Below are 19,986 nucleotides of genomic sequence, written 5' to 3'. Positions count from 1 at the left end.
GATTTGTTGAAGTAAATAGGACAACCGGTGAAGTTTTAACAGAAACTTTCCTTAAACATTTGACAGAAGGAGGTCTAGATATATTAAATTGTCGAGGTCAATCATATAATAAACAAGCAAACATGAAAGGGATTCATTCTGGAGTGCAAAAAAGAATAAGAGACATTAACCCTAGAACGTTTTTTTTGCTATGTAGTGCCAACAGTTTAAATTTGATGGTATGTGATGCTACAAAATCTTCTTCAAAAGCAGTGTCATTTTTGGTTTGGTATAAGAAGTTTTTAACTTTTTCTCAGGTTTACTTGATGGGATTCTCGAGTGGAAAGCTTAAAGACATTAAAAACGAATATTTCAAAGTTTATGATGCTCTAGTTGAAATTGCTAACAGTTCAGAGTATCAATCATCTACCAAATTTCAGGCAAATCTTGCCAAGCAAATGTCCAAATTTACATTCATGGTAAGCTTGAGTGTATGATATGACATATTATTTCAAGTAAATTTGGTCAGCAAAAAAATGGAGTCTCCAGACTATGATCTATCAACAGCACAAACCGAAATTGACCAACTACTCAAGTATTTTAATGACTTTCGTGATAAAGAAATTAAGGATGCCAAACTTTTTGTTATGGAAATTGCAGAGGAATTAGAAGTAAGTCTTCCGTTCAAAGCTGAAAACACAGTTTGTCCCCAAAAGAAAAAAATTCCTATGAATCTGCAGGTGAACCAAATTTAAATCCAGAATCACAATATGTAGTGGAAGTTTTCAATGTACTGGTAGATCAGGTGTTATCATCTTTAACAAGTCGATTTAATCAACTGAAAGAACTTTCTGAGCTTTTTGGATTCTTATATAAAATTCCAGAAGTCACCCAAAATACTGAAGCACTTAAGAAACATAGCAAGGATTTAGAGGTTGCCTTAACTGAAGATGGACATTCAGATGTGATTTCAAATCAATTATTTGATGAAATCAAAGCAATATCCAGTATGGTTCCAGGAAAATTACTCCCTAAGGCACTGATCAAGTTTATTTTAGAAAATCACTACAAACAATCTTTTCCAAATTTAGTTTATAGCATTGCGAATTTTATTAACATTGTCATTTACTGTTGCTTCCGCAGAAAGAAGTTTCTTAAAACTTAAATTAATTAAAATCTACTTAAGGTCAAATATGTCACAGTGCAGACTTACAGGCTTAGCTGAGATATCAATTGAAATTGACTAGTTATAGAACATAGATATTAATTGACGAGTTATAGAACATAGATATTAGTGCTTTAGTTGAAACATTTGCTAATATTAAAGCTCGTAAAGTCAAGTTTCAATGAATTCATGACTATAATAACAATTAAAAAATAATTGTTAAAAAAAAATTATTTTCATTTCAGGGGGGCCTCACATTTTGATCTTGCCCAAGGCCTCCAAAGTTCAAAGGCAGCCTCTGAGTTGATTTTAATATATTGTTTTCCAATTTCTAATATTGCTTTCCAATTTCTATTATATACTGCTAATAAACTTATGTAGGTAAAACTTGGCTTCCATCAAAATATGTGTTCATTTTAAATTAAGCTTTACTACAGTATTTCTCCAACTTTCTTTCCATTCTCCAACATCATCATAATTAGGGCTTTTTTCAAGTCGGCACTGTTTTTAAATAAAAACTTTTGTATTCCAATTTAACACGGCTTTTGCAATCATATTAATAGAGAAAAAATTAGTGATTTTAAGAAAGTCAACGTTTTTGTTTAAAAGCTTCTGTGCACAAATGAGACAGCAGACAGAGGAATTAATCAAAAAATAAAAATATTTTTTAACATAATGACAATGAAGAACGAGAATGAATTTTGCAGCTTATGGAACAACATCGAGATTTGGGTGATAATTTTAAGATAGTAACAATATTTCTGCAAAGAAATTTCTTTTCTTCCTGAAAATATTTGTCAAAAAAAAAACATCAAATTGGGAATTCGCTTGGACTGTTTAAACGCATTGATACGTTTATGCAATCCAAGCAAATAATGACAAAAATAATGCTTATTATTTTTGCTTTGTATAATTGAAATAGTAGAAATTTGTTTGTAAAGAAAAAGATGAATTTTTGTTTTTTTTCATGCATTAATATTTTCTTGTGTAGAATGAAGGAATTCGTTCTGGTGGTTTAAATATACCTATTGTATAATAAAACCTTTGGTTCATTGGAAAGGATTGGGACGTTAGAGTTGTGCTAAAAAAAAAATTTTTTTGCAATTTTTTTTACAAAACATACATTTTTTACTTTCTTTGCTCTAGTGCTGCAATGAATACTGCAAGTTATCAAAGTAAGATAGATTTATTATTTTCTTGGTTATGTATGATATACCCACAGTTTTTGAAAATTTATCTTCAATAATGGTTTTGGGCTCTCTAGGTTACATTTTTATTCCAGTGAAGATATTAATATAATATTTCGAACAGTAAGTTCAATAGTATTTAAGTTTGACAGTAAAATCAATTTTAAAATGTAAAAAAAATTATTTAAAATATTTATATAAATGAGAAATAGAAGTGGTTCAAAAATCCAAAATGGTCAATGTAAAATGTACTACAGAAAACATTGGAATTAATTTCTTTTTTTTTAAATAAATAGCATACCTAAAGCGTATTGGTCATAAGTAATATATTATCATGTTTAATATTTTAGAATGTATATATAAATATATATATATATATATATATATATATATATATATATATATATATATATATATATATATATATATATATATATATATATATAATATATATATATATATATATATATATATATATATATATATATATATATATATATATATATATATATATATATATATATATATATATATATATATATACTAAAATAATAAACACTATGTATAACAATAACTAATGCATAATAGTATACTATAAACTAATAATAACATGTAAACTACATTTAATAAATAACTGTTTCTGATTCTGAATCATTACGTAATAGGTTATGCACTAAAAAACGAAAACAGTTTTAATAATTATGAAAGTATAATGAAAAGAAGCTTTTGTAAACATTTAAATAAAAATTTCTGAAAAATTTTGAAAAACCTAGGGTTAGTCAAATGACCCTCCTAATCACATGCTGAATATAAATATATATATATATATATATATATATATATATATATATATATATATATATATATATATATATATATATATATGTATACATATATATAAGGTAGATTAGGGTGGTATGAGCACCTTGGTAATATGAGCATTCAAAAAATTTTAAGATATAAGCAGTGAAGTTTAAGTTGCTTTGTATTTTTTGAATCCACTTTACGTAGTGATAACAGAAAACAGTATATATTATCAACACGCATGAATGAGTTTGAAGCGCGAAATTTTGATGTTAAAATAATGAAATTTAATTTTTCATAAAGAAAATTATATTTCATTTTGTTTGAAAAACATTGCATAGAAACATTTAGTTTTGACTTAATTCAAAGATACCATTTTTGTGTACTAATGAGCATACTCAAATTACCCAGTGTTTTTTATTGAAATTACCTTGTTTAAAATCCTAAAAATGCAAGGGTAGTATAAGCACTTTAGCTAGTTTTTTAAAACATCTGTGTTTTTAAAAAACAATTTCGGGTGACCAAATATTTATGTGGATCATGAGTAGTAAAAAGATATTCAAACGCGGGTGAACAGACGTGTTTTACTACAAATAAGAAGTTTATTAAAAGTTTGACTAAAAATAAAATTTAATTAAAATATTAATTGCAAACCTGGTAAATGTCCAATCAACCGAGGTTAATCTATATAAAGCTGATCAAGATAAGTTAATATTATCACTAATCAAAACAATCGACGAGCTGAAAAATTGAAATTCACTGTTAACCGAGAGACTACTGTTAAATGTTTTAGACAAAGCTTAAGTTGTACCTTCGACATCTATATTGTGGGCTAGTGTTGTTAGTGGAAAAACGTCTCTGAAAAGGTCAACCGAGCAACTTCATTTAATGGACGCTGTTGTTGCAGAGGCAAAAGAAAGAGAAAAACGGGAAAGTAACGTTGTAGTGATTGGTATCGAAGCCTCTAAAGAAGCAGATTTATCAAGCGCTAGAGAAGAATAAAAAAATTCTATTCTCCACATGATAAACTCCATAATGCAAAGATCAAAATTAACAAATAATAAAGTTAAAATCAAAATCCGACAAAAAATCACCTTTTGTTATTGTTCTTAACAACCAAAATGATAGAAATTCGATTCTAAAGGGTGCAAAAAATTTAAAAAATTCAACCGAGTTTAAGTGTTTATCAATTCCTATTTAACTGTGGCTGAGCGATACAAAGCAAAGTTATTACGAGAGGACAAAATTATTACCCTTACTTTTTTATTATGGCATGTGAAACGAAAAAGTTGTAAAAATTAACAAATAGCAATCATTTTATAATTACAAAACCTAAAAGGATTTCAGTCACGGCTCATTAACTTCTTTAGTTATTCCAAAGTCATTGCAAAAAATCATGCCTCAAGCATTAGTAAATAACGTATTATTTCTGTAAATAACAAAAGCATTTAAAAAGGCTATCTGTTCAAAACAATTTTTCAGCTTATCTTTTTAACGCCAGGTGTCTGGTAAGCAGAAGATAGTATAGCTCAAAATGAGGTTTTGAGTTTTTAAAAAAACGTAGACCAGATATCATACTGTTTTTGTGAGAAATGCACTATGTGTTTTGGGGTGGCCAAAATACAAAAAAATTTGTCTCAGATTTTTGAAAACTAAATTCCTACTGCTTTAAAATACTCTTATTAAGGGAAATACAAAATATTTTTACTCTGGTGATAGTTATCCCAAAAATAGTGATCATCAAAGTCAAAATTGGTTGCCGAATTTAAGTTTCCAAAAAAAATTATGTTTCTTTTTTCTTGCAGTGTTTCGTGAAAGGTTTTTTTTTTTTTCTGCTAATTTGTTTATATATTAAAGAGTATCAAATTATATACATGTTAAGATGTTCAAAAAAAAATACAACTTTTTTCTTTTTCAATTTTCATGATGTTTTAAGCCGAAAAAATAGTTTTAATAACAACTTCCAACTTCCGTGAACTCGCAAAAATTATAGTATCAAAAGGTATCGACCAAATAAAATTTAAATAACGTTGAATTGAGTCTATCTTTAAGAAATTAAAAAATTAGCTGCGACTTTTTGCGACTATGCGAGAAATTTCCCTTAGAAGTTTGCGCTACCTAGATTATAGCCAATTTTCAATTTTTTGTTTTCCTAAGTGATAATTGATCAAAAGTCGGCATAAGACTTTGTATTTAATAATCAATTGAAAATTATAGTTTAATAATAGTAATTGGCATTTAATTAGGTAATTATTTGCATATGTTTATCATCCTATGCATAAAATTAACATTCCATGCTTGAAATTAACATTATTAAAAAAAGAAAATTAAAAAATTAAAATAATAAAAATTTATATATTCTACTAACATTAAAAGCATTGGATTTTACAACTAAAAATATTATTAGCTGTTTTAAATATTTAACAAAAGAAGAAAATATAAACAATGCTTTACTTTTTATAACTTCTAGAGTTTATGTAAATGATGAATGTGCATGAGTGATGGTAAAAAAGAAAACTTGGTACCAAAGTTAAATGGAGTTAAAAAATCAGGGTCCTTTGTTATGTCGGTTTATAAACCTAAATTTTTGATTTGTTCTGTCAATAAAATATTTTATCGTGTTGAAGGGTTTTTTAATTTTAATGCGTGATCATGGGTTATAACTTCATTAAAGATGTTCGAAAATACTTAAAAAACGACAATCTTGTCAATTTAAATATGTTATATGAAACTTTATTGGATACATTTATTAATAACAATAACAAATAGTTATTAATGAAGATCTTTTATGAGGTTTTGATGATGGCGCAATTATTGTGCCACTATTTCTTCTTATTGTGACAGTAAGAAGAAATATATGTGCCGAAGTTTGTATCCTGTCATACTTAAAAGACAATTTAAAGCATTGTATTGCTCTGATGTAAGTCAGTTTACTTTTTTTTTTTTTTTTTTTTCAAAAATAATCATCTTATCATCTTAAGAAGCCCTCCACATTAAATGGGAAAGTCCTCACTTAATAAACAAACTTCACTTTAAGATATAAACTTATCTATTTAATTTTACTGTCAATTTATAAATATTGGTTTATAACAGTTAGTTATTTTAATTGGTTATTTACCAAGTTATTTTAATTGGTTATTTACCAAGTTATTTTAATTGGTTATTTACCAAGTTATTAAGTATAATTTTTATCCGTTAATACTTCTCTGTAAAGACTTCTATTTTTTAACATTTATTTCAGAGTTTTTTTTATTGTCAAATTATCTTTTGAAAATGTAAAAAAAATTTACGAAACATGTCAAGAATAAAAAAACGTTTTATTTTTAAAAATAATTATCTTATTATAATTTAATACAATAAGTTTGATCGAGCCAGTTCTGCCTCTGGGTAAATAAATGGTTTTTCTGTTCAGGCTCTAATTATAAATTCAAAGGCTTTTTATAATTCTAAAGTTTCTGTAGTACTTTTAAATTCATCTTTAATTTAGTTGTGACAGCAGGTGTCTTAGATTTTACTTTACCTGTTACTCGGTTACTGTAACCAAAAACTATTGGTGTCTTAGAAAGTTTGCACCTTATTAGAAACGATAAAGATAGTTTACAAAATAGCTGCAACAAAGCATCATGTTGGCTTTCAAGTAACGTTGACATTTTGTTTTTGAAACCATGAACCTGAAGTCGTTTCACAATACTTCAAAAGAGCTGTTACTATCTCTCTCATACATCTACATCAACAAGATTTAAACCAGAAACTGTAGTTGCATATAAAGGGTTAGCAATTATTCCATTTATTATGATTTCTTTTCATAAAACTTAATTGTGTTGGAGGTAGCAGTTTAAAATGTTCTGTAATTTTTATATAAATGATCTCCAAATAATCAGTGCATTGAATGGGGAACTAGTTCTTTGGGAAAAATATTGGAAAAAGATTCTCTGGGACTATTCCTGAAAATATATCCTTAACTCTTAAACCAATATTATTTCCTGGATTTTGAAAATATTAAGATAGCTTTTAGGATACTAGGGACACTAGGGTGCATCACAAAATTTTTTTTTTAATTTCAGTTGTCTGCTATTTTATTTTGTTTTACCAGCTGACATAAGCATTATGTTAAAAAAAAAAAATTTGGACAATATTTAGAGGTCTCCTAGGCCCTCAATTATATAATATTTTGCCTTTGGTTTCTATGTTTTTAATCTTTGGTAGTCATGTTTAATTTTGATGTTTTTGTTTTTTCTTTCTTAGTTTTACGAAATGGATTTGAACGATAATGCAATATTAGACAAAGCAGTAACACCTCCTAAATCTAATAAACTCGACAGTTTAATTCTTTCTTCACCGGTGGCAGTCAGTCATCAAAAAACTCCAGAATCCGGGTCAAAAACTAAATGACAAACTCGACATCTTTGGGTTGGGAACCTGAGTTTGTGTTGATGATGGAACAATAACTGGCATTCAGCTGCCAACATGTATGCATGTTTTGAGGTGTATGATGTACCACGCTAATTTTGCTACAAAATCTCAGCGACCAGGGTCTGTCGGTGCTCCTGCTAGATTCACAACCGCAAAGATCGTGCCAGACCAAATTAAAAAATTTATGAAAAAGCCAACATTCCAATGGTTACAGATTGCAGAGCCTGCGAAAAAATTTTCAAACTGCTTGATGATAACAACAAACTCTGTTCGATAGAAAAAAGTTGACGTGACACTCCATCCAAGAAACAAAAACTGGAGGAAATGCCGACTATGTTGGAATCAACTTTTCAGCTCTGGCCTCCAAATGTGGAAAATCTCATTAAAAATGCAGAGGATCTGGCATTTCTTGACTCAATGAAAGGTGACAGAACTGCCAGTTTTGGGGCTTTTGACAAGACACTGGCAAAAAAAATATCCAGACGCCATTGTCGAAATGCCGCAGAAATTGAGCGTATAAAGCGAGCACATAGTGAGGTTGAAACATCATCAGCCATGGTTTCATCTGAAGTCGTGTTAAGCGATGAGGGCAGTAGTATCCAATCTAACAGTTCCGCTTCGAAAGACGATGTAGATTTCGAAGCTGCAACAAAAGAAAAAATTTCAAAACGACAAAGACTTCAACTGAGAACAACAGCATTCATACCTACAAATGTGCTTAGCCGATCAAGTCTTGCGTCACTGGCAACTCGATTGAAGATGACGCCAACACAACAAGCAGCATTCACACAAGGATTGATAAATGAGTCCGGAGGCTATGTTTCCATGGTTGCTGCTTTTTATGCAACTGCGGATCGTTCACGACGCAAGGTAATAAGTGCAATATCAAATAAAATCCACGATGATTGGGTACCACCTAAACTGTGTTCATTGCATTGGGATGGAAAATGACTTCAACTCTTAGGAATCATTGTATTACAGAAGAACGCATGACTGTGATTGTGGGCGATGCTAAGCAGATTAAGTTGCTGGGGGCTCCAAGTTATTTCAAAGCCACAGACCAAACATGCGGACAAGTCATAGCTGAATTAACAATGAAGCTGATGACCGAGTGGAATTGTAATGATAGAATTGTGAATATGACATTTGACACAACAAGCTTAAACACTGGCCACATGACAGCTGCTTGTATTGCCATACAAGATAAATTGCAACGTGCTGTCCTTTGCTCAGGCTATCGTCATCATATTGGTAAAGTAATTCTTTCACATGTTTTCACGGATGTAATGATTGAAGCATCAAAATCACCAGATGTCACATTATTTACAAGACTTCGCAGTAATTGGGATTTGGTATCACATAATTCCTCTCAAGTTCATTCCGTCCAGCTGATCATGGAATGCAGGCTCAAGAGCTCCTGGCAATAATAAAAGATGAGGTGATCGCTCTAGTCAACGAACAGGTTGAATTTCTACGTGATGACTACCGAGAATTTTCCGACCTATTGCTAGTCTACCTGTCTGCTTCCAATGGTAAAGTGAACTTTAGAAGACCTGGTGCTCTGCATAAGGTTCGCTGGATGGCCAAGCTTATCTACAGTCTCAAAATTGCACTTTAAGAATCACAAGTTGCAGAACTTTTACCGGAAACAATTACTAGTCGCCACTAAGTTACAAAAATACGTGCATTTACAACATTCGTTACTCATATTTACATCACATGGTGGCTCACATGCAAGAAAACCGTAGATGCGCCTTGGAATGATCTACAGCTCTACAAGCGCTTACTGGAATATGAGGTTGTTGACAAAGTTATTTCTCAATCAGCAGTTCGAGCATTAAATCACCATCTTTAGTATCTAACTGCAGAAATGGTTCCTCTCGCACTGTTCAGTGATCGTATACCTTTGTTGGAACGACAAGCTCTAGCAGATGCTATACTCAAAGTCAAACCGTTGGTTGATCTGCAAGCGCCACTCAATACATTTGGTAATGGATGGGGCAAACCACGATTTCCATTGTCCATCGATTGTTCAACACGGCTGTGCGACCTTGTTCAGGTTGATTCATGGTTCACAATTTATTGTCTTTAGTTGGATACTAACTTTTTACAACTTTCTGTCAATGAGTGGAACAAGTCTGCTGCTTATATATTGAGTAATGAAAATGTTGCAGCAGTGAATGTTGTAAATGATGGTGCCGAGAGAGGTGTCAAGCTAGCATCGGACTTAGTCGAAACTGCTCGATCGGATGAACATTTTCAAAACGTTCTTCAGGTAGTCGAAAAAGATCGCAAAGACAATCCAAATCTGCGCCTCAAAAGGAAAAATGTCAAAACACAACAAAACTAACTGGCATTCTGATAACTGCATTATATGCAAAAATGTTAATCACAGTCAAACTGTTTCAGATTTCAATAATTTCAACTTTTACATTTTAAAATTGATATTTAAACTAGAGATTTAACAAAATTATTTGATAATTTCAAGTAAAATTGCATTTTTTTTTAATGTGGCTCTAAAACATTGAATTTTGAGGTTTAACATTATTATAGTCAAAATACCTATAATCATACAGAATTTTTTGTAACTATTTCTGTGATTTATTCAGAGTCGCACTTTGGTGGTAATTTGAATAAAAGCTTTTCTTCATGGGGGACCTCTAAATGTACTTAGATTTTCAAAATCTTTTGCCTAAGTTATCCGTAGTCATAATGGAACAAACTAGAAATATAGACAGCTCTGAATTAGACATTCAATTTTTTTCATGCAGTTGTGATGCACCCTAAGGGACACTTCCTATTACTTTATGTCGGTGTGATTGGAGTTTTTCTGTTATGTACCAGTTAAAAGACTATACAAGATTAACAATGACAGAAGGTTGACAATTTGTTCCTTGTATTGATAATTTTATTAAAAGAATTTCTATAAAAAATCAACGACTAGATTAGGTGTTGAAACCCCTCGAAAGGCCAAGACATCAATGGTGTCCTTAACAGGACATGGTATATGTAACCCTATACCTTTGTTTGGGATTAGCTATATGATTAGCTATTAGATATCATAGTTCAGGCAAATACTGACTTTCTCTATCTGACATTGACAGTCATTTTCTATCATTTTTTAGTTTAGTGACAAAATAAAAAAATAAAAAATAATTTTAAATAAACTTTCTCTCAATCAATCTAATAATATTCTCAAGTCTTTGCGCCATTTAAACCAGTTTTTTACTTTAATTGTTTTCAAAAATTGTTACCTTTCTTTTCATTTGATGAAAATTAACTTTTTTCTTGTTGTTAAGGTGTAACTTGATTTAATTTTTTTTTTAAATCTTGTAATATAAAAAATATAGAACCTTTTATATGACTATGTATATAAATCTATTTGTATTTTTCTTTTTTTGATTGTCTATGTCTGGAATAAAATGTTCCTAGACATGCTGATGAGCCCTGATATTGGGCAAAACAATCATTTTTTATTTTATATATTTATTGTTGTAATGTGTTAAACCAAATTAGTAAAGAATCTACCGCTCTATACTCTTTTAATAAGAAAGACTTTTTGTTTAAAAAATTTCTAAGTAAACTAAGATATGAGCTTCTCATTGCAAAAGACAGAAAAGCCCTTTAAATCCTTCAGCCGAAGGGAAATAAAATTTAAAGGGATACATAAGAGGAAAGCTATCGAAGTGATTGTTCCCCTTCCCCTCCCTAATAGATTTTTTTTGTTGAGATATTGAGCACATTATTTAAAAAAGTAAGTAAATTTGGGAGGCGGTTTAAAGTAGCATAAAATTCGGATAAAATTGTGTAGGGCAAATTCTATTTTTTGGGCTTGCCTGCTTAAAAAATCATAGTCCGAATCAGGTCTTGCTCCAGCCGGCTCCTCTCCTTTTTATTTATTTGTCTTGTGGGCGTAGCTGCGTTATTTGCATGGCGTAAGACGCTTTTTTTTTGGATGGTTTAAATTTAAAACCTGCGTTCACCCCCGAGCATTGGAATAGCCACAAATCGTATTTAAGACTAATCCTAAGTAGCGTCCGTTATTGACCAACCTTTTTGCCTACAGAAATACTGCTCATGCGCTAAGTTGGCGGTGGCAGGATTTGAATTAGTATCGTGCAACAGTCCGGGTTTGTTTGACGCTCTAACCAACTGAGCTATCCAGCCACTAATATATATATATATATTTATATATATATATATATATATATATATATATATATATATATATATATATATATATATATATATATATATATATATATATATATATATATATATATATATATATATATATATATATATGTATATATATATATATATATATATATATATATAGATATATATGTATATTAAATTAAATTAAAAAAATTGTACATTCTTTAATTAGTCAATGAAATTTCAGTTTCCAGTTGCACCTTTACAAAATTGTTTCTACTGACATATTAACAAAAAGGTCTATATGAAAGTTATGCATTTCTAGAAAGCTAAATCTTACAGCATTAAGGATATAATTACTGCAATTATTATACATGAAAATTGTTTGAAAAAACAACGATAACAAAAATATAAATTAGACCAAAATACAGCCAGGCGTATGCGGAATGGACCTAATTACAGCCAATATAAAAAATAAGCTTTTTACCAATACTTTTATGAGTTGGCATTTAAAATATTTAAAAATTAATTGTATTATCAAATATTGAATCAATAATTTTTTTTAATTCTACAAATTAGCCGGTTGACAGATAAACAATAAAAAAGTTTTAGCATAATTTGATTTACCTAAAGTTTATTTAGTTTAAAGTTAAAACAAACATGTTCTTAAACATCGATTAGAAAATAAATGCTCAACTTAATACTAAACATTTATCAATAAATAAACTTGCCTAAACTTAATAAGGATGCCTAAACTTGTAAAAAAATGTGTTTTCAGGAGATAAGTTGCAACTTGTCCATGGGCAAAAAAAAAAAAAAGAAACATTTACATGATCGTAGCAAATAAAAGGAAAGTTTAATTTTAATGCAAATAAAAATTAAACACAGCACTAGTTTGTATTTTAAATAAGAACCTATTAAATGTAAATCAGGATAGTTAATGTCAATCTAATAATCTATACAACTGTTTTAAAAGATTTACATAAAATATAATACTCATATTTAAAAAAATCATTATTCAGTGAACTCTATAAAAGTATCTTTTTAAACACTAAGAACAAAAAATCATAACAACATAATCAAGTTACACATAGCTTTTTTTATACTTTTATTGGTTCATTTTTATAGCAAAGGTTGTTTTCTAGGATTATCTTTTGACAATACCGTTGCTTCATTTCTCGTTAAGTTTTGTAGTCTTTTCAATTTACGCATTTCTTTTTCCGTTTCATTTTGAGCTGTTTTTTGAATCTGCTTTAGTTGTTATTAATATGCTTCCTTAGAAGAAAGTATAAAAACTTGCCTGCATACTTAGCTTTTATGCTCTTTGTAAAATTTGCATGTAAATATGGCAAAATATCATGTTCTCTATCTCCTGGATATGATGAACTTTTAAAAGGGAAATATGGGGCAAAAGATCAAGTATTTACAAAATCAGAAGCTAAAGGAGTTGAAATAGTAAAATTAACTTCATGCTGATCAATAGGCTATTTGATTTTAGAGTCAGACATCCTAAAGCTGTTTTGAAACTTACTAGTAAATGCAGTTTTATTACCTGCTTTTAGTTTTATAGTTTTTATACTTAGTTCCACTAAACCATCACTGCTATGTTCTGGAATTTCTACTACAGTTATTAGTTCCGCTAAATAGTCATGATTATCTGCTATCTTTGGTTGGTAATTACATGTTGTTTCATCTCGATTGCTGGTAAAAGTATATTTGTGCTGTCTGTTCTCATATATTTGAATATCTCGCTGTAGGCCTGTCTCATCCATGTTCTATATTACTTCAGGCTGACAGTCTATAATGACTTCTTGCATTCATGCATTGATGACGAACTGATGCTGTTGATTCTGGTTGTCAAAGGGTTACTTTTTTATAATGTCTATTGTTTAGTAGTCTCCACCATTTATTAGATAGTTTGCCCTTCTTAAAAGAATATCCATATTTTCAGGTAAGTAGCCAGCATGTACCATTGATTGTTTATTTCCAAATTCATTTAAAAACATTTTAGGTGAACTAATAACACTGTTTATTGCTTCAAGTAACACTTCCTCTTCATATTTCACATATTCACCTTGAGTTGGAAGACACTGTTTTTTATGATGAAATTTTTTTTATTATTAGCCATTCTGAAATGAAAAGTTTATATTATAAATTATGAAACATTGTAATATAAAGTTTAATAAAAAATTAAAGATTATTTATTAATATAATTTTATTTATAAGCAATGATCTACATAAAACAATATATCTTTTAATTATTTAGGCTCTTGTTTATTTTTAAGTCATTATCCTCAGATTTCAAAAATATTATATAAATATTTAAATAAATAATTCATATATTTAAGATTGATAACTTTTACGACATGAATGTAGCATAAAGTAATTATATCAAAAGAATAAAATCTAAAATATTCAATATCTTACAAGGATGAGTTACTTTTAGACACTCGTGAACCTAATTTCGGCCTTGGCCGGATTAAGGTTTAAACCTGACCGAATTTTGGTCTTTCTACTAGGCGCATTTAATTCAGAAATACAATCTATAGAAATGATTCAGCATAATTATAAAGCTAAAATTGTCTTTTTAAGAAATATATTTAAAGTTTAAAATAGTTACCGTCTCTTTAAGTTATAAACATTTAATGTTTATAAGCTTCAAATTGGGTGATAATTTGAATCTTAGGTAGTAATTTTTTGAAATAAATATTTGTTATGATGTTGCTGCTATTATAAACACCCGCCAACTAAAATGATGTTTTTTTTTAATGACTGAGTTAATACCAGTCTCAAAAAAGTTGCATTTACAAACATAAAGCAGAAACCAAGACAGAAATATTAAACTTAAAATGTGACTGGATTTTGGTCACGAATTTAGCCCCTTTACCCTCACGCATTAACGCATTAGTCACGTTAAATAAGTAGATCGTTGAATAAGTTGACAAATTGAACAAAGATAGCATTTTTTGTTAATCCAGACAAACAAATAAAAAAAAAAAACATACTTAAACCGTACTAAAAGCATTTACTTTGTCATGCGAATTGTTGTTATTTTACGGCATTTTTATAGTGATAATTTACTACTTTTAATAATATTTAACTCACAATGTATATTCTAGTCGTAATTTATATCTTTATAGTAAAGTATGACAAGAAACATTTTTAAGAAAAAAGTTTTTTTTTAGGTCATTCACCTGTAATAATGATATCAAAAAAAATAGTTATCTCACAAGAAAGTTTATTGTATTCTTAAATATTTTAACTGTGTATTGTAGCAAAATGGTTCACGTTAAATTATTTAGCTTTAACCCTTAAACTTAAATATTGTAAAGTTTGTGATTGTTATTTGATTCTACGCAAATAAATAGTAAGGAAACTATTCTGATGTTTTCGCAGAAAAAAGAAAAGAAGAGAATTCATTTCTTTGCGCCTAGCTATTTTTTAGTGTGTTAATTTACCTCCTCAAGGCTAAAAAAGCCATTAGTAGAGGAGGCTGCATTAGGTAATGTTACAACCCGCTCTCAACTCTTTAACTCTGAAACACACACCATGATTAAGAAGATCGCTAGGCGAAGAAACAAGTTTAGCGCGTTACTACCAAGGACGTGGTGGTGATCGAACTCGGAGCTTCTCGATTATGAGGCGAGCGCTCTACCACTACACCACTACTGTACTACCGTTGAATAACAAACTAGACGGGTATTATTCGACAACTTTAGCAGTTTTAATGTATGTAGAGCACAAAAAAGATAAAATATGACCTAGACTTAGTTAACTATTGCTTACTATGTGAATGTTTTAAATAAAAACAACATTAAAGAAATTTAATTGAATTTAATTTAATTGAAACTTGGGCATTTTCGAAAAAAATTTGATTTTTCCACATGGAATTACAAGCCTATATAGAATGGATACATAGTATAATATAAATGGCAGGGCCGTGCACAGGATTTGGGGACCCCGAGCATCCTTCAGTTTAGGGGCCCACCCCCTTTACTCCGAAAAAAAAAAAGGCCTGCTTAAATTTTTTTATTATATTACTGGAATATAAGTATAATTAAATAGTCTAGCTGTTGTTTCTTACAATATTATTTTTCTTGTCTTTTGTTTAGCAAACTTTTCAATCACATCATGGAAATCAATATTTTTTGCTAAAAGACACTCGATACTCAAAATGGCGAGGTCACTTGTTCGTTTTTGTCCCATAGTTGAGCGCAAAAAATTCTTGATGTTAATCAAGAATTTTTTGCGTTCATTCAGTAAATTCAATTTACTGAATGAACGCTCACTTGAAGCCACTGTCACTGGAATTGAAGCAAAAATACGCAATGCAATAACTATATTTCTAAAGAGTTCTCCAAGCTTCTTTTCAGAAATTTTGTTTAATAAGTCAAATGGGGCAAGAGGTTCCTTTCCAAAATTTGCAGTATGAATTTGTTTTATGTGAAGCAATACTTCAGCCAGTTCATTTTCGGTCACATCACAAGAATATTTTTGCAAAATATGTGAGCAAACACTCTTGATTTCTGCTTCAGACAGTTTTTGATACTTCCACAAAAAAGAGAATATAGAAAGGATTTCTTGAATTGCTGTAAAACGTGCAGTAAGTCCACCAATTACAGAATCAAAAATGTGATAAAAAACCGTTCTCCGAAATGTTGCCTCCTCTCCTGATTCTGCTTCTGTTATTCCGTAATTTGTTCATTACCTTTAATTTGCTCCCCAAAAAAAATTTTGCGTTTTACTTTTCTGTAGATTGGAAATTCAGAACTGATTTTTGCAACATCTGCAACTAACTTGGCTTCTTCTAAAACTGTAGGCCATTCCTCCCGAACAGATTTGAGTTGACTAATCAATGCTTCAATATTTTCCACCCCAATATCAATAGTTGCTTTTCTTGCCTGAATGACCTGGTTGCAGCGGTCAATCAATGTGAGAACTTTCAGCCAAATCCCAGACATGAGAACACATTTGAAGGAGCTCATATATTTTAGGGCACCTCTAATCTCAGTTTTTGCTTTAGGCGTGATATTCAAGCTCTTAACTTCTTTCAAAGATTCAATGATTTGGCTCAAGTGATTGTAGAAAGGGCGAATGCTGTCAAGTCTCTCAGTCCATCGTGTTCCTGATTGTCGATGCAAAGACACACCGTGAAGTCTCTTTTGCAATATTTCCCAGCGTTGCGGACTAGCAGAAAAGATCGTATATACGGTTTGAACAGTTTCAAAGAAAGTCTCAGCATCTGTACAGCTTGGGGCAGCATTCTGTCCACACAAATTCAATGAATGACAACCACAGGGTGAGAATACAGACAATGGGTTCTTCTTTTGTAGGATTGCTTGAACACCCTTTTATTTTCCTGACATGTTGACTCCATTGTCATAGCCTTGGCCACGGCAGTTTTCAAAACAAATTTTTAATGTTTCCAAAAATTTCAGAATTAACTCCGCAATATCAGATCCAGTCTTCTTGGCACAATCTGCAAAGATCAAAAACCGCTCTTCAATTAAAAATTTTCCAGGTTCTTTTTCATGTACATATCGAATGACAAACGAACTTTGTTCAGTATGGCTCACATCAGGAGTAGCATCAACCATAATTGAAAAATACTTTGCAGACTTGCACTCTTCTATAATTTGACTGCGAACCTCAGCTGCACAAAGGCCAATGAATTCATTTTGAGAACGATTTGACAAGTAATGCGCCTGAAGACGTTGACCCTTGTCCTGTGATTGTTTAACTTTTATCACATGTTCCTTAAGAATTGGGTCATAATGCGAAATCAGTTCCAGCAATCCTAAGAAATTTCCATTATGAGAATCTCCAATTAGGTCAGGTTTTCCACGAATAGCCAATCCACGTTCACCAAGAAACAGAATGACATCCAAGATTCGTTCCAAGATTTTTCTCTAGGTGTCAGCTTCATTGAGAATTTGGCGATTCATCAAATGTTCAATTGACTGATCAGTTTTTATTCGAGCTTCCATTTCACGCCACTGAATGTAGCATTGTTCATGGATTTTCGAATGCTTATGTTTAGGAATTCGAATGATGAGATTCTTCCACTTCTTTTCATATCCCCATCCTCCAGTCATTGCAAGGGATGAAGTCATGTGTGGAAGTTGATTTCTAGGTAAAAATAATCGGCATGGAAAACAAAGCAATGCTGTCTTTGCTGGACTAAATACAATCCAATCCCGCGAGAAGGATTCCCCATTCGGCATTCTGCTTTTCAAAACTGACATTGGAAATATGTGATTTCCATTATCTTTTGGCATATCCAGTGGGAAAGGAATGTGACCAGCCATGACAAACTTTTCCAGCTGAGAAGGGGAGAAATTTTCTTTTTCAAATTCACCAATGTCAAATGGCTGCAACAATGCTGGTCCATCACTGCTAGTGGTCCTTGTAGAAGTATTATCACTACCACTAATTTGACAGTCTTCAAAAGTGGCTAATTTCTCTATACTGCCAGCACTATTACCAGAAACAGAAGATTGGATACTACCGTCATATTTTTGCTTCGTTGAGCTAGTGTAAAGGGCATCTGATGTTTTAGGAGTAGTTGTAATTCCAACATCAAATAATGTTTGCCTTCCTTTTTGTAGAGCCGCTTTTTTTACTTTACTGATTTTTAACTTTAATGCACCAGATGGATACGTGCGTTTCATTTTTATTTTTTTAAATACTTTCGTCTAATAGATATATATACATATATACATATATATATGTATATATATATATATATATATATATATATATATATATATATATATATATATATATATATATATATATATATATATATATATATATATATATATATATATATATATATATATGTATATATATTTATATATATATATAAGAACATATATTTGTATATACAAACATATGTATATATATACATAATTGTATATACAAACATATGTATATATATATACATAATATACATATGTATATATATAAATGTATATATATACATATGTTTGTATATATATATATATATATATATATATATATATATATATATATATATATATATATATATATATATATATATATATATATATATACACGATTAAATAATTAATACAAAATTTATATATATAATTAATCACAAAAATGAAAAAATTAAATTTATTTTTATTAATCTATAAATTAAATTGTACAATCAAGCAAATCGCCTGAAAAAAAACTTATCCAAATAAGCCATTTTTAAAATAAGATTTAAACACACTATAACTTTTCCCGCTAAATTCAAGATAAGCATGTAGATAAGATTTAAACAAAAGCTCTTTTGCAGGGATCTTCTATAAGTAACGCAACGCTAAATTTATTTTTAAAAAAATTATTAGATCTCAAGCTCATTTTTGAGGCAATTTTCATTAAACTTAATGAGTAATTTTTTTTTTTTTATGTAAGTTAAAGCTCTTGATGGGGAAAAAGAGAAGGAAAAAAAAACCTGGAATGTTATTGCCGCTGTTGGGGGCCCCCGCAGGGTCCGGGGGCCCGAGCAATTTGCTCGGGTGACTCACGCTCTGCACGCCCCTGATAAATGGTATCATAAAATCGCAATAAATAAAAATAATAATGAAAAAAAGTACTTTCTTTTGTGCCAAAAGAAAACTTTATAAATGCATTCATCAATATATGTCAATAAATTGATTTACAAAATGAACTCTAAATGTGTACCAGAAGGATTTGAATTTTTGAATTATATAAATGTTAAAACAGCCATTCTATCAACAAGCCAGAATAGTCTTTACTTTCAAAATATTCTATAAAAAATTAATCAAATATCTCATTACAATTAAAAATTAATATAAAAATTAATAATTAATAAATTAATAAAAAATTAATTTAATTTTTTTAAATACTTCTTTTGGAATAGTTGTAATAGTAGTTATAGTTATCTGCAACTGCAACAAATGTATCTAAATAAGAAGCTGACTTTAATAACTGCACCTATTAACAACATCTTATACCAGTAACCCTAGTTGAATAACTGATGACAGAAAGAAAAAAACAACTACAAAGTGAGCGAAACAAATCAGCATGCCAATAACATATTAAAGAACAAGCAATAGTTGACCGAAATTAGCCAATAGTACAACTTTAGACATCTATAAGACATTTACAAAATTAAAATAAGTAATGAACTTTGTAAATATTACCTAAAACATATGATACATAAACAAATAAATAAAAAACAAAAATAAACGACTTTATGTATATTGATTGAACTTAAATATTCAGATAAGCCCTGAAAACAAAAAC

General features: G+C 29.8%; 1 protein-coding gene across 1 annotated transcript; it reads right to left on the bottom strand.

Moving 5' to 3' along the window:
• Positions 1–13,595: 13,595 nt before the first annotated feature.
• LOC136083124 (uncharacterized) lies at positions 13,596–17,303 on the bottom strand. Its single transcript, XM_065802533.1, has 4 exons — positions 17,152–17,303; positions 16,415–16,893; positions 15,981–16,295; positions 13,596–13,780 (listed from the first exon to the last, which is right to left on the bottom strand). The coding sequence occupies exons 1-4, from the start codon at positions 17,301–17,303 to the stop codon at positions 13,596–13,598; spliced, it is 1,131 nt and encodes a 376-aa protein (XP_065658605.1).
• Positions 17,304–19,986: the final 2,683 nt, after the last annotated feature.

Source organism: Hydra vulgaris, chromosome 08 (assembly GCF_038396675.1).
Source record: "Hydra vulgaris chromosome 08, alternate assembly HydraT2T_AEP".
Taxonomy (NCBI): domain Eukaryota; kingdom Metazoa; phylum Cnidaria; class Hydrozoa; order Anthoathecata; family Hydridae; genus Hydra; species Hydra vulgaris.
Note: the sequence above shows the minus strand (reverse complement) of the source record. Positions and strands in the feature narration are given on the sequence as shown.